General features: G+C 44.6%; 1 protein-coding gene across 2 annotated transcripts in view; it reads right to left on the reverse strand.

Annotated features, from left to right (window-relative positions):
• Positions 1–16,372, reverse strand: part of LOC146785096 (uncharacterized) — a 192,688-nt gene that overhangs the window by 106,179 nt on the left and 70,137 nt on the right. For both annotated transcript variants that reach the window (XM_085633649.1, XM_085633650.1), the window contains 2 exons: positions 3,546–3,698; positions 2,010–2,158 (listed from right to left, as the gene is read on the reverse strand). In XM_085633649.1, coding sequence (XP_085489775.1) covers positions 2,010–2,158; positions 3,546–3,698 — 302 coding nt within the window. The remainder of the gene's footprint in view (positions 1–2,009; positions 2,159–3,545; positions 3,699–16,372) is intronic.

Genomic DNA, 16,372 nt, shown 5'->3' on the forward strand with positions numbered 1-16,372 from the left:
AGTCAGTGGGGAGAAGGAGGACAGAATCATGGCGTCATGGCCGATTTGAGGGCGTTAGAATATCCCAAGGTCAAATCAGTAGAGGACAAGTGATTTTTAGTTAACAAACAAGGAGGTTGTTTGTTGTTGGAAGAGAAAATGTTATATACATCTTTAGCCTTAGCTTGAAAGGAAGAAGCTAGCAAATTGCAGAAGGCTTGGTTGGCTATATTGTTTTTATTGTTTATTTATTTATTTGAAAGGTTTTATACATTGCTGGCTAAACCCGGGGGTATCAGAGCGCTTCACATGAACAGAGGAAATCGAGGAAGACAGTTGTGCAGAATAACAAATAAAGCAAGCAAATACATCACATATAATGTTATAAGTGGGCAACAAAATAACATTGGCAATTCTTCAGGATAATAAAACATGCTGGTACAGTTCATGAAAAGAAAAAGGGGGGGAATAGGAATTCCAGGTGGTTAGCAGGTAATGTACATAGCAAATAATAGACATGGGAGTAGGAGTTAAGGCCAGAGAAGAGAGGATATTAAGGCAAGAGGGAGGGTGAAGAGAGGGTTAGGAAAGAAACTGAAGAAAAACTGATGCAGGGGAAATAGAAAGTACAGTCAAAGGAGAGATTAAGGACCCCAGTATAAGTTGAGAAGGTGATGTTTTAGGTCTTTCTTTAAAGTTGAGGTAGGAGGGGTTACAGGGCAGGTCATGTGGGAGGATGTTCGGGGCATTCCCGGAGAAGGAGCGAGATTGGGTGGATTTCTTTTTTAACATCGGGGGGACGAGGGGGAGCGAATTGGTGCTTTTCATCTGTCTGGTACAGCCCGCCTTATTGAGTTTGTTTGTTAGTATACAGACTTTGTTAGTTATTTTATAGTAGTGAACAATTCTTTATAGGAGTTTTTTGATGATTCCATTTTGTGAGTGTAATAGCAGGCTTTTTCCTGATATATCGTTTTTTTTTATATGCTCGGACGGTGTTTTTGTAGATTTCCCTTTCTGATCTGCCATAGTTAATGCTACACCTTCTTTCTTTCTCGCAGCAAAGCTGTTTTTATATAATATGAGTTTCTCTGAGAAACAGGGGTTGGAAGTAGTGGCTCTCTGCTTTTACACACTTTTACTGGCACTAATTGATTTAAACTACCTTCTAACCACCGATGGTAATTAGTGGTGGCAGTGTCCATATCATTTGAAGAGGAGGGCAGAGTGCTTGCTAGAAGCTGAACTAAGCATGTTAGTGTTGAGTTTATGCCAAGGAGGAGTTGCCCTGTTTGATTGGAGTGGATTAGTATTAGTGGCTTTGATCACCGTTACCACTTCGAACATGATTGCTAAGTGGTTGGATCAAATAAGTGGAAGAGATGTGGTAGAATGAAGAAAGAGGTAATCTGAAAAGATGCCATCGAGTAAATGACCAGAAAATGTACAGTCTTTATGCAAACTATTCTCTAAATGGAGATTAAAGTCTCCAAGAACTGTGAAATCAGTATCATTTACCACATTTTTCATAATTGACTGAAGGCCTGAACAAAGGCCGCTCTAGACCCTGGAGGTCGATAAATATTTAGGCCATTAAAAGAGTAGTTTTTATTTAATTACATTTTAAATGATAGTGCTTCACATTTAAAGGAAGGAGGAAGAGCAAAGAAGGTGGCTTTGAAATTGTTAGGGAAATAACTGCTAGACCTCCAACTCTTTTCGTACTACAGTCATGCCTAAAGAGGGAAACCCTGTCTCGAATCGCCGAGACCAGGTTAAAAAACAAAAATGGACAAGAAAGTGGCTTCGGTTGCAAAGGTTTGCAAAGTGAATGGTAACAAGTAGAGCAAACCAGACATGTGACACAAGAGACAGCACCTCATACCGTTCAATATTCTTTATCTCATTTGAAGGTATTATATATAAGAGCAAGTCTCCCTAAAATTAGGTTATTTTGGTGAGTACACGATTGTTCTATTGCTTTGTTCACATTTTTGTTCTCACACACACATTTGTATACTCTTTCTTACTCGTTATAATCCAGAACAATGGAGACAAGGTTGCTGAAGTTGATGACTTTTCCAAGTCGGTCCAAAGACCAGGTGTCTACTCCGCAGTCCAAAAGTTCCAGTTTACTAAAGGGGTAGATTGTGCGCCCATGCAGCGCTAGAAGGATTGCCTACAACAGAAAGTAGTCACTGTGAGGGTGGCATTAAAAAAGCTTTGATTTGTCTGAAAATTATTTGCTTGAACTGTTATTATTGCAAGGGCAAATAATTGGATTACTTCTAGCATGCCTCTATTTTGTACACCCCTAAAAATGGCTGAACAACTGAGACCTCTTATAGTCTCATTTAGAGTGACTGTGCAGCCTCCCACAAGTAGATGTGTGGAAGATAGGAGTCTTTCTTATAGGGACCCTATTTGGCGTTGTATTGAGTTTTGTAATGTTTTGTACCATTTTGTTTAATTTCTGTATATAGTAACGTGTATGTTTTATAATACTTGAAGAGATCCAATCAAAGAAAGATCTTGAAATGTTCGAGCTGTGTCTATGATTAATTAATGTAATCATTAGAATTAATAATAGCTATATCTTTTCCTGCTTCTCAGTTTTTTCCTGTTTCTCAGTATATAACTAGCCCTTGAGAAGTAGGGTTACTAGGGCCACCTCCATTTCCTTGTTACAGAAGGATTGACTACAACAGAAAGTAGTCACTGTGAGGGAGGCATCAAAAAAGCTTTCATTTGTATGAAAATGATCTGCTTGAACTGTTATTATTGCAAGGGCAAAGAATTGGATTAGTTCCAGCATGCCTCTATTTTGTACACCCCTAAAAATGGCTGAACAATGGAGACCACTTATGGCCGAGTTGACTCCTTGCGGCCATCATATGCATCAAGTGTCAATGAAGACTGGCAAACAGTGTATCTTTCTCAGTTGTATAACCAATGAAACTTCCATTCCCAGCACTCTATACCACAATAATATAGAGAACTAAAAAATGCTATCGATGAGGAATGCTAATTTCTGCTTGATCAGTTACAACACATACTCTAAAGGTAACCAATCTGCCAAAACTACCTCGAAATATGGTATTGTCAGCGAAGTAAAGAATCTTGCAGGTTTGGGGGGGGGGAAAAAAGCTTCATGAAAAACTACTGACTGTCAACAGGTGACTAGTCCAAACTGAACTCTGGCCCATACTCATTACTAAGGACTGACCAGTGACCCAGGCTCATTTATCAGTTTGGTGTATTGTTGCATTAATTGTCTGCGCAAGAGGACAGCCTGACTCAGGTTGAAAAAATAGGCACAGTTCGTGATATGTCCAATGTTAACACCCTTTTTAGGTCTGGCTAGAGACTTCACTTGTCTCCCGAGCTTATAACATTAAAGCAAAATGCAAAGACGGGCAATAGAACAGCCCCCCTCAGCCATTGCTTTTAATCTCAGAACACTCCCAAAATGTGGTTTGTCTAACAAGAAAGATACCTTAGCTTGAATGCACCAACTTAAGAAGACGTTAAGGATATTAATATTCTAACAAGCGTTTTTTACTTACAAGATTTGCAATGTCTTGATTTCGCAGATGGATATCCCATATGTAGAGCTCTTTTCCCAACAAATAGCGCTCATCGCGGATGGCCATCAGTAACGGGTTCAGGAACAGTGGTGGCGCATCTTCCAAGGAGATTTCGGGGTTGGCCAGCACAAACTTAAAAAAAGAGAACTGCAAGGTGAAGGCTTCCAAAAGACAAGCTAAAAAGCAGTCTCTAAAAACCATTCTGTTTAGATTGTTCATCAAGGCACAGGTATTTTTTAGCAGGTGAAATCATAGATAGCGCACTATTAATTACGTAATTTAAAAGCTGGCATGCTACCTAGCAGCTCAACAAGTCAGAATTACTATGGCCTCCAGTCCCCTGGAAGAGGATCGATCCACCATATCTGGAGATCCTTGCTCTTGCCTGGTGGGGATCTTGAAGTCTTCAGACAAACTGCCTCTAAAGCTAATTCAAAATGAGGCTTTCATTTTTTATATATATTTACAAGTGTGAAATTCTATGCCCATTTAGAATTACTGGAGCCATTACATTTCTACTTAATAATTGTAAATATTTGTTTCAATTGCTGCCAGGCAAGTATTTACAATTATTATTTTGTAATGCCATCTGTTAGTACAAAAGTACAAAAAAGCTATATTTAATTATATAAGGAAGCCCCGCCATAAACCTACATTTTAACCTGACCCCGGAATGATGAACTAGAAACAAACAGTGTTGGAACAGAAGGATGTGTATTCTGCCTGGCTAGAAGTAGTGCAATCAATTCTGCTATTTTTGCAGTTGGATCCCCTAAGGGCTTCACATGTATGTGCTTAATTTTAAGCTCCATGTCTTCAAATGCACCTTCCACTACTGCACAGGCAGCTGAGTAGCACTGTTTTGTGCCCACTGCAAACTGCACCAATCAATCTTTATTTAATGATCTTAAAGATTCTGGATGGCATTTCTGCACCAGTTTCTGACCATCACGAGTTTCAGCCTCTGGAATGGGGAATAACATGCAAGACCTCTAATTACTGGTTCAAACACCACAGATATTTCCAGCCAGTCTCCCATGTAACCACTCACACACACAATCACTCACCTATACAGCTACAAACATACCCACTCACTCACCCATACAGATACTGACACAGCCACTCACTCACCTATACAGCTTCTAGCACAGCCACTCGCCCATACTGCTAGTGACACACACACACACTGTCTTTCATACAGTCACTGACAGTCATTCACTCACCCATACATACTTACAAACCCACTCACCCACCCATACATACACTCATGCACCCACTCACTCATCCATACGCTCACTCATGCACCCTCTCATTCACCATTTACAGTCACTCACACACCCACTCAAGTCAAGTAATTTGGCGTAAGTCATAAAAGTCAGTAATAACATTTACAATATAAATACTTATTCTTAAAATGGCAGCTGGTAAAACATCATTTCCCATAAAAGCAAAAGTGCAAAAACGGTAAGTACTAGTTACCAGAAATGTATATCCTCAGACGTGTTGCAGTAACGTTACATCATGAACCATTATTTCAATCTGTAATCATTTTATAAGATAAAAACTAGAAAAACATATCAGTACTGTAAAAGATAAAGTCCAAATGCAGGACAGAAACCATTCTCATTATCACAGGGGAATCAAATCGTATCTCTTTCTGATTGCTTTCCTTATAAAAGTAAGAACAGCAAAAAAAACTTCTATCTTGGAAAGATTTTGTAAGAATATCAGGCCATCTGTGTGAGTTCTCAGGTTGGATTTCCGTAGGACCGGCCTTAAGAACTCAATTCTGGGACCAGCATAGAGTGAACAAAACAAAATAAAGTGGCAAGTGCTTTGTTTACTAGATTGATCACACTGGCAGGGGGGTAAATCATGTGACCAAACGCATTGAACAGGAAATGCCACGTTAAAATGTAACATGCTGAACCTAAAAAGAGAAAGATAGCAGCAATAGACAGGATTTATTACCCAGATAAGTTATGGCTCTATATTAAAAGTAGTAGAGATCGTGGCATTGCTTTTAATTGCTGCCATGGCTTCAGCTTTCGGCAGCCTTAAGTTAGAGTGATGGTTCAGAAAACACAATTTAATTTCCTCTTTAATTTTTAGGGTAATCCGAGCAGGATTATAAAACAACTCTTTCATGCCTATTGACTCGATGAATGCACGCGTCAACGGGAATGCTCAGATTGGCTGGACACAATCTGAATGGGAAGTTGCTGCTGCCATTTTATCTATCGGAAACGGTTCCCGGGGCTGAAAATCTGTGCGAAAGCCCACATAAGGGGTCAGGGTGGAGATACTCTGATCCCATGGTTGAGAAATGGAGGTGGTAGTGGCACAAGTTATGTGCCCAAAATAGATTTTTTTTGTCACACAGAAAATTCGTGGTGACGCCGCGACCATCAGTTCGGCCCCCCATGTACCATCGTAACTATCAACATCGTCGTGAATATTGGTAGACATTAAAACAAATATCTGAATGAATCAATAATCCATTGTTATTGAGATATTGATACATTTAATAGACTTATTGATATAGTTAGTTATCTACTGTGATGGTTAGAATTAATTATATAGTTCTAATTTTTAATAATGTGGTGTTGGCTATTGAATTCCTGGCTTTTGCTTTCTGCTTTCATGAGGTAACTGTGGGGATCACGGTTCCCGAAGTCATTGTGTTCTCCGGCCTCACTGCAAAAACAGAAAATATGTTTTAGAGATGGTTGTTCTAGAAATACACTAGAAAAACAGGAGTGTGAAATGTACAGTAATAAACCCCTAGTGTGTAAAACACTGTCATGTGTGTGCATGTATGTGTTTTCACTTTATGGAAAAGGCACGATCATCGCCGTTAACAAGGTCATAGTGACGTCCCGAGTAACCACGAAAACAGAAAATAGGTCTGAAAGATGGTTTATAAAGAAACTTAGTACAAAAATATGAGTTTAAACATGCTTTGAAATAAGTATGTATATAGTAATATGTGTAATGCAATATTCAGAATGGATTTTTTTACATATTATTTTTGGATGTGTTGATGGTTATTGAAGGTCTGCTTTTGTTTTCCATTTTTGCAACACATCCGCATCGCATCGTCATTGCAAAGATTGTAAAAAAAAAAGTTTATAAAAATTGTCACAATATTTCGGGTACTAGGGTGGCTCTGAGTAGAGCCTTTGTGTTGCTTGTGTGTATATGGCTACTACACATAAGACCGGATGCAGAGTTTCAGGTTACCAAGCAGACGCCTTGAACACAAAAAGCACATCATGCTGAACGATAAGGTGGTGGTCCATCCTCCTAGGACCACCCCAAGCAAAGTTATGGGTAAAAATACAATCCCAACTAAAGGCCCCGCAAAGCATTATTGGACTAGATTCTAGAATGCAGTGAATATTATAGTATCAGCTCTCCCGCTGAGCTGGGGAGAGCCCCTGCGGCTTAAGGAATTGTTTCCTCTAAGTCTGGTGGGTCTGATGGAGGTGCCCATCCCACCGGGCACCTCAACAGTGATCCTTGGTGGAGGGCAGCTTGGGGCCTGCACTGGCGTCGGGCTGCCCTCCTCCTTGCGTCTGGACTCCTTGCGTCCTCAGGATCCCATCCCCCCATGTGTTTCATCCATGCTGGTGTCTGAGGGGATCAGGAGGCGACCTTAGAGGACTGCCGTCCTCCTGTTGTTGCCGGCTCCTCACTGCAGCAGTGCGGATGGGTGCTGCGGGAGCCGAGAGCCGGGGAGAACAGCCGGGGTGGGCTCCCGGAGCTGCCCTCCACCAAGAATCACTGTTCAATCAATCAATCAATCAAGCATTTATATAGCGCACTACTCACCCAGAGGGTCTCAAGGCGCTGGGGGAGGGGGGGGTCTGCTACTGCTCGAACAGCCAGGTCTTGAGCTGCTTCCTGAAGGCGAGGTGGTCCTGGGTCAGGCGGAGGTGGGTCGGGAGGGAGTTCCATGACTTGGCGGCGAGGTAGGAGAAGGACCGTCCCCCTGTGGTGGCTCTTCGGATGCGGGGGACGGCGGCAAGGGCGTGGCCGGTCGATCGAAGCTGGCGATTGGGTGCGTAGAAGTTGAGGCGGTTGTTGAGGTATCCTGGGCCTTGGTTGTGTAGGGCTTTGTGTGCGTGGGTGAGGAGTCGGAAGGTGATCCTCTTGTTGACCGGGAGCCAGTGCAGGTCTCTCAGGTGTCCGGAGATGTGGCCGCGACGGGGGATGTCCAGGATGAGTCGTGCTGAGGCGTTCTGGATCCGCTGGAGTCTCTTCTGGAGTTTGGCGGTGGTTCCGGTGTAGAGGGCGTTGCCGTAGTCCAGACGGCTGGTGACGAGGGCCTGGGTGACCGTCTTCCTGGTCTCGGTGGGGATCCACCGGAAGATCTTACGTAGCATGCGCAGGATGTTGAAGCACGACGAGGAGACGGCGTTGACTTGTCTGGTCATGGAGAGGGAGGAGTCCAGGATGAAGCCCAGGTTGCGTGCGTGGTCTGTTGGTTTGGGTGCGCTGCCTAGGGCGGGGGGCCACCACGAGTCGTCCCAGGCGGAGGGTGAGGATCCCAGGATGAGGACTTCCGTCTTGTCCGAGTTCAGTTTCAGGCGGCTGTTCTTCATCCATTCGGCTACCTCTTTCATCCCTTCGTGAAGGTTGGCTCTGGCGGTGGCGGGGTCGTTGGTGAGGGAGAGAATCAGCTGGGTGTCGTCGGCGTAGGAGATGATGTTGAGGTTGTGCTGGCATGCGATGTCTGCGAGAGGGCTCATGTAGATGTTGAAGAGGGTAGGACTGAGCGAGGAGCCTTGAGGAACACCACAGATGACTTTGGTGGCTTCAGATCTGAACGGGGGGAGGCGTACTCTCTGTGTCCTTCCTGCGAGGAAGGAGGTGATCCACTCCAATGCCTTTTCCTGGATTCCGACGTTGCTGAGACGCTGCACTAGTGTACGGTGGCAGACAGTGTCGAAGGCCGCGGAGAGGTCTAGGAGGATGAGGGCTGCTGTTTCTCCGTTGTCAAGCAGTGCTCGGATGTCATCGGTGGCTGCGATCAGGGCGGTCTCGGTGCTGTGGTTGGCCCGGAAGCCAGACTGCGAGAGGTCGAGGGAACCGTTCGTCTCGAGGAAGGTGGCCAGCTGTTTGTTGACGGTCTTCTCGATGACCTTTGCAGGAAACGGGAGCAGAGAGATGGGGCGGTAGTTCTTGAGGTCGGTGGGGTCGGCTGATGGCTTCTTTAGTAGAGCTGTGAGTTCGGCATGCTTCCAGCTCTCCGGGAAGGTGGCGGTGTCGAAGGAGGAGTTGATGATGTCCCGCAGGTGGGGTGCGATGACAGCGTCGGCCTTGTTGAAGACGTGGTGAGGGCAGGGGTCGGTTGGGGATCCGGAGTGGATGGAGTTCATCGTGCGGGCGGTGTCTTCGGTGCTGATCGGGGTCCAGGCACGGAGGGTGGTGGTGGGGGGCGGTGTTTCGGTCGTGGCGTGCATCTGTTGAGTGCTGAAGCTGTTGTGTATATCAGCGATCTTGTTGTGGAAGTAGGAGGCGAGGGAGTTGCAGAGGTCTAGCGAAGGGGTGATGTCGTTGTTTCCGGCGTTGGGGTTGGAGAGCTCTTTGACGATGGTGAAGAGTTCCTTGCTGTTGTGTGCGTTGTTGTCCAGTCGTTCCTTGAATGCAGTTTTCTTGGTGGTGTGGATGAGTTGGTGGTGTTTTCGGGTGGCGAGCTTGAGGGCAGTCATGTTGTCCGGTGTTGGGTCTCTGCGCCATGTTCTCTCGAGGGCTCGGCAGTTCTTCTTGGAGCTCTTGAGTTCGTTGGTGAACCATGGGACCTTCTTGCTCTGCTAGGCTGGGTCTTCAGAGGGGCGAGGTCGTCTGCGCAGTTGCTGATCCACTTCGCGAGGTTGATGGCCGCCTGGCTTGGGTTCGTTGCGCTGGTGGGAGGGTTCATGCTCAGGGAGGTCATGAGCTGTTCGGCTGTGATCTTGTTCCAGCTTCTGTTGAGGTGCCCAGTGGGATGGGCACCTCCATCAGACCCACCAGACTTAGAGGAAACCATTCCTCAAGCAGCAGAGGCTCTCCCGACTCAGCGGGAGAGCCGGTACTATAATATTTACTGCACTCTAGAATCTCGCCCCATGATGCTTTGCGGGGCCTTTGGTTGGCATTGTATTTTTGCCGATAACTTTGCTTGGGGTGGTCGTGGGAGGATGGCACAACTACTGAATCGGTCAGCATGATCTACTCTTTGGCTTCAAGGCATCTGCTCGGTCCTCTCCCTAGGGTGGGGGGACCCCAAAATCATCACCTCTCTCACTGCCTCAAATGTTTCAAAGTTCACTTTTGTGAATTGGCTATATGCTTTTTAACATGTAAAGGTAAAGTTGTTTTACCAAAGGGATGTGGGTGCAGGAGCCAAGTCCGCTACACAGCGGAGTCTGAGTTTTTGCCTGAACTCTCTGTTCCCAACAGAAAGCCGAGTTGGTAAAACTCCGCTAGCGGAGCGGAGTTCACCGCTAACTTTAACCCTCTCTTGCCAAACCAAATAATCTGCACATTTGGCAAAAACTCAAGTCCCTGACAATACCTATCTTTTTAGCAGCCTCTTTAGCCTAATAGATATAGCTGTGGCCCACAATCCATACTCTAAGCATTTTGAGGTGAAGGAGCAATAGTAGTTGGGAGAAGGCTGGAGCAGAATGAGGTAGTTTTCCAACAGAAAAACAGTTAAAATGGAGGTGTTTAAAAAAAAAAATGTCTATCTTCACTGAAAAAACCATAGGTTTCAGGGACGTTATAGTTAGAAAATAGCATTTAAAAAACCATAGACATTCACTGAAAAAAACACAGGTTTCAGGGACGTTATAGTTAGTTGGACATTTCACTCGTAGAAAACCAGAGAAATTCAGCCGTTATAGTTAGTTGAGCCCCCGCAATGCACTACTGATGACGTCACATATTACATCATTCATGAAATTGTCAGTGACATCACTGATGACATCTCAAATGACATCACTGATGACATCATCCAGTGACTGTGTGTTTCTGTAAAGTTTAAATATGATATATATATATATATATATATATATATATATGCGCCAAGGTTTATTGAAGAATGAGTGGGTGTATAGGAGTCTGAATGGATGATTTAATAGGTGCCTGACTGACTGTATAAGTGAGTGATTAAACGTGTCTTACTGAATGCATGGGTTAGTGACTAAACTGTGTGAATGTCTGTACCTGTCTGTCACTTGGTGTGTAAGTGGCTGCATGGGTTAGGGAGTAGTACATGAGTGTCTATATGGGTTATTGATTGGTTGTCTGAGTATCTGTATGGGTGCCTGAGTATCTGTGTGGGAGGGGGGGGGTGTGACTCTGTGCATAGATGTGTGAGTGGGTGATTCACTGGGTGTATGGGGTCAGGAGTGTATCTGTGAAGGGCTGTATGGGTGGGTGAGTGTGTGTATGGGTGTGTTGGTGAGTGAATGGATGTCTCAGTGGTACATGTGTGAGTACCTACATATGTGAAAAGGCAGTATATGTGAGTGTTGGAGTATCTAAATGACTATATGTGAGAGTGAGTGATTGTGAGAGTGGCTGTATGGATGAGTGTGTGCTTGACTCAGTGATTGTATAAGAGAGTAAGTATATGTTTGTATCTGTATGAATAAGTGAGGTAGTGTGTGTATAACTGTATAGGTGAGTAAATGGGAGTGTGATTGATTCTTTGCATGACTGACTACGTGTGTGAGTAACTCTATGAATGAGTGACAGTGTGAGAGTGTCTGTATAGGTATATGAGTGCATATGATAGTGCTGTATTGATGAGTGACTGCATGTATGAGTTACTGTATGGGTGAATGAGTGGATGTGTGTGTGGACATAGGAATCAGTGACTGTGTATGTAGTAATTGGTATTGGTGTGTCTGTGGTTTCGAAAATGGTAGTTTGTATTTTAGAGTATCAAAGGTTATATTAGGGTGTGAGCAGGTGCATCAGATTATCACGTGGATGATTTAATCAGTGATGTAATTTGAGATGTCATCAGTGATGTCATTAGTGATGTCACTGACTATGTCACGAATGATGTGATATGTGATGTCATCAGCAGTGCATTGCGGGGGCATGAGTTATAGTTAGCTCAACTAACTATAACAGCTAAATTTCTCTGGTTTTGTACAAGTGAAATGTCCAACAGACTATAACATCCCTGAAACCTTTGTTTTTTTCAGTGAATTTCTAAGGTTTTTTAAATGCTAATTTCTAACTATAACGTCCCTGAAACCTATGGATTTTTCAGTGAATTTCAACGTTTTTTTAAATGCTAATTTATAACTATTACGTCCATGAAACCTATGTTTTTTTCAGTGAACTTCAAAGGTTTTTTAAATGCTAATTTCTAACTATAAGCTCCCTGAAACCTATGGTTTTTTCATTGAATTTCAAAAGTTTTTTAAATGTTAATTTTTAACTATAACGTCCCTGAAACCTATGGTTTTTCAGTGAATTTCTAAGGTTTTTCAAATGAAAATATTTAACTATAAAGTCCCTGAAACCTGTGGTTTTTTCAGTGAATTTCAAAGGTTTTTAAAATGCTAATTTCTAACTATAATGTCCCTGAAACCTATGTTTTTTCCTGCTTGCGGTCTTTGTGGTTGCGTTCTGCGTTTCTAGGCACCCACTCACCTTCGTGCCTGCATCTTGTTGTCCTGCTGCTCTCCGTCCCCCGCTGCCGCCATTACCAGCTGCGGCCGCTGTGCGGGGACGGACTTCACCTCCCAACATCCCATGCGCCAGGGGAGCAGCTGACGCCGCTTACGCGCCAGGAGGTGCTCAAAAAGACCGGTGCTTCCTTGGCAGAGCGGGCTCCTGCTTGCGCTCTTTGTGGTTGCGTTCTGCGTTTCTGGGCACCCACTCACCTTCGTGCCTGCATCTCGTTGTCCTGCTGCTCTCCGTCCCCCGCTGCCGCCATTACCAGCTGCGGCCGCTGTGCGGGGACGGACTTCACCTCCCAACATCCCATGCGCCAGAGGAGCAGCTGACGCCGCTTATGCGCCAGGAGGCGCTCAAAAAGACCGGTGCTTCCTTGGCAGAGCGGGCTCCTGCTTGCGGTCTTTGTGATTGCGTTCTGCGTTTCTGGGCACCCACTCACCTTCGTGCCTGCATCTCGTTGTCCTGCTGCTCTTCGTCCCCCGCTGCCGCCATTACCAGCTGCGGCCACTGTGCGGGGACGGACTTCACCTCCCAACATCCCATGCGCCAGAGGAGCAGCTGACGCCGCTTACGTGCCAGGAGGCGCTCAAAAAGACCGGTGCTTCCTTGGCAGAGCGGGCTCCTGCTTGCGGTCTTTGTGGTTGCGTTCTGCGTTTCTGGGCACCCACTCACCTTCGTGCCTGCATCTCGTTGTCCTGCTGCTCTCCGTCCCCCGCTGCCGCCATTACCAGCTGCGGCCGCTGTGCGGGGACGGACTTCACCTCCCAACATCCCATGCGCCAGAGGAGCAGCTGACGCCGCTTACACGCCAGGAGGCGCTCAAAAAGACCGGTGCTTCCCCCGCGTCGCGGGACGCGCGCGGGCACCGCCGGGCTAAGCCCGGGCAAAGGGCGGGCCCTCTGTAGCCCTCAGGAGCCGAGGGAGGCCGGGTCGGGCTCACCCCCTTGACTTTCCTATGTGCTGTTTTTAAAGTATTTTGGTTTGATCTTTATTATTCGGTGGTGCTCATACCCTTTCATTTTTCATTGTATGTATTGTTATAGTGGTGTACGATATTAAGTTATATCGATATGGCTGATTGTGCTAATAGGGGTACTCTTGATAGTTATCTATTTAAAGTCACCTCGAGTTCAGATCGCGAAGCTACACTAGCAGAATTAAGAGTGAGGCGTCGTAATTCTATTGAATTGATTAAAAGTACGTCTCTACTCACGACCCCTCAGTATGTGGTAACTTCCCCAGATGTGAGTGGCCTTTCCTCTAAAGAGACTCCACCCCCTTCTGGTAATAATTATTCCATTGCATTGTCTCAAAATGAACATTTTGTTGAGTCACTGACTGATTTATCCCCTATGGTCTTAACCACACTCCCTAGTCAAACTGTCGAGTCAGCTGTTACTAATGGGTCATCACTACAAGTTAGCAAGTCTCCACCCCATAAGGTTAACCTACCCAGGCAATTTAAATCCTCGGGCCCAGTGCCTAATAAACGGAGAAAGATAGACTCTGATTTGTTAAGGAATAAAAAGAAAATAAAACTTAGCCGTAACTCTGGAGTGGCACCTGCCGACAAAGGTTCTACATATTGTACAGCTAGTACATCTTCTCCTAGCAGGCCAACACCCTGTCTGCTAAGTGATATAAATGTTATAGAGTTAATGGGTAAAATGGATCAGCTATTGAAATCTTTGTTGGTACCTGTTGTTGAGAGTCTAAAAACAATTGAAAAAAGGCTGGAGAAAGTCGAACTCCTAATGAATAGTAAAATGGAATTAGCCGAGGATTCTCGCAAATCATATACAGCGCCTCCTGCTGGTCCAGGTTCTGCTGAACCATCCTATACTGCTCCTCTTTTGGAGATCAATTCCCAAACTCACCCGAGTACTAGCAAGGCAATCTGCACTAATGCACGTGGAATTACAACTTCCAACCTAATGCAACCCATTATTCCAATTAATACAAGCGATTACTTGGGAGATAATGTTCTGTCACAAACAGGCCCAATGAGTGACAGGAAAGGTTATAAGTTAGCTTCTACCTCTAAACTACGTGGACCTTCTTCTATTAACTTGCCACCAGAAGCTGTCCCCCTTGTGGTTGTCCTTGCGGGTGTTCCTACTCTAAAAAATGGCACAACAGAGGGATATTTGCAGTTAAAAAACAAGGTGATCCACTGGCTTGGCCAGAACCGCCCTCTTCCCTCATATATCAACGGGGAAATTCTACATGTTCGGCGTTTATCTTGGCTTGGAAACACACAAAAAAATATAGATGGGGATATCATTTTAATCAATTTTAGGGACACTAGAGCTGTCAGCCATATCCTTAATTGGCATACTAATTATACGAGATCTTTTATCACTACTTGGGAACTAACTTGTTTTTATCCTAGAACTCAGATAGTTCCCAATATTATTAATATTGGGGCTCCACCTTCTAATCAATCCAACCCTCCTATTCCGCTCAGAAATCGATATGAGGTATTAGCAAACCTCGAAGATGTGGACTGACTTAATAGCCCTAAGGCTTCCTCCTTGGTCCCTGGAAAGCCAACTTTTGACACATTTTTAGCCTCTAGTGACCTAAGAAAGCCAGTATCACAAGCAAGCACAGATATCTGTAATGGTCATTTCCCTGCCCCAGATTTTTTACTATCTGTTGACAGCTTGGCTGGCACCAAGGCTATCACGGGGAACCTACTCTCCTGGAATATAGCTGGATTATCCTCTAAATTGGATTCTGAGGATTGGATATCTTTTGTTAACAGTTTTGATTTGTGCATATTCCAGGAGACTTGGTTATGTGAATCATCTTTTGTACAGGGATATTTGAATTACTCGGTACCTGCACTAAAAGGACCTAGGGGGAGACCAATGGGGGGTTTAACTATATGGGTCCGTCAGAATTTAAAACTATCCATTAAAGTTGTAGAAACTAATAATCGAGATATCCAACTAATTAAAGTGAACCTAGAAAAACTAGGTATGTTGGATATTTATAACATTTATGTCCGGAGTAATAGGGGGGGGAGGTCAGAGACTCTAGCAGCTTTGAGCTGTCTTCTTGATACCCACTCTTTAAATAACAACATTGTCATTGCGGGCGATTTTAATAGAACATTTGAGCCATTAGTCAATGAAGACGATCTTTTTGGGGAGGAAGAGGATTGTCAATGGGGAGTCCCCAAACTAGAGCTCAATGCGGTTGTACGTTGGACCAATTATGTCATTGCCCTAAATTCTCTCTGTTACGAGAAGGGCTTAAGAGCTCTGAATGGAAGGACTAGTAGTGACAGGAACGGGGCCAGCACATTTGACAATGGGCGCCATAATAGTAGAATTGACTACGTTTTATGTAGCCTTAGATTGTGGTCCTCAATATGCGACATGGAGGTTGTAGGGAGAATTGAGAGTGATCATAATCCCTTGTGTACAACACATAAATGGTGGTCCCATACCAACCAGCCCGATGGCTCCTCTGAGTTGGTTCCTCCCCTGATTGTTCTGACTAACGACCTGCGCAGACTAAAGTGGGAAAAGATAGCAACCAATCACCAAGCCATTGCTGAAATATCTGACCAAGTTGATCAAGCAATACTGGCAATTGAGCTTTCTAACTCATGTGATACTGGTTTAGACAAGGTAGATGGAATACATAATACCCTCTTCTGCACAATCAGAGATTACTTTCTTAAACCGGTAAAAAATAATGGAGCCAGAGCCCCCAAGCCTACCAAGTGGTACAATAAACAGTGTAGAAATGCACGTCTAACCTTGGGTAACGCCATTAAGGGTGGTCCATCCTCTGTAATTCAAACAGCTAGAAGGGATTACAAAATTAGTATATCCAAGGCTAAGAAAGCATGGGACGAGCATCATTGGTCTGAGCTAAGGGTAGCCAGCAACAAAAGGGACTCCCGGTTGTCCCGGCACATTGTTAGATGGGGAAAATCTGGTTTTCCAGAGACCCCGTACAATAAGGTGCCTGAAGAAGAATGGGTAACATTTTTCAGAGCGCAGTATGCTGACCCAAACAGTTCTAGTTCGGGTCTAGAAATTAGAGCAGATCAAATCCAGGAAACTCTTTTTAGCATCTCTGAAATTACGACAGCCCTTGGC

This window comes from Triturus cristatus, chromosome 11 (assembly GCF_964204655.1).
Source record: "Triturus cristatus chromosome 11, aTriCri1.1, whole genome shotgun sequence".
NCBI lineage: Eukaryota > Metazoa > Chordata > Amphibia > Caudata > Salamandridae > Triturus > Triturus cristatus.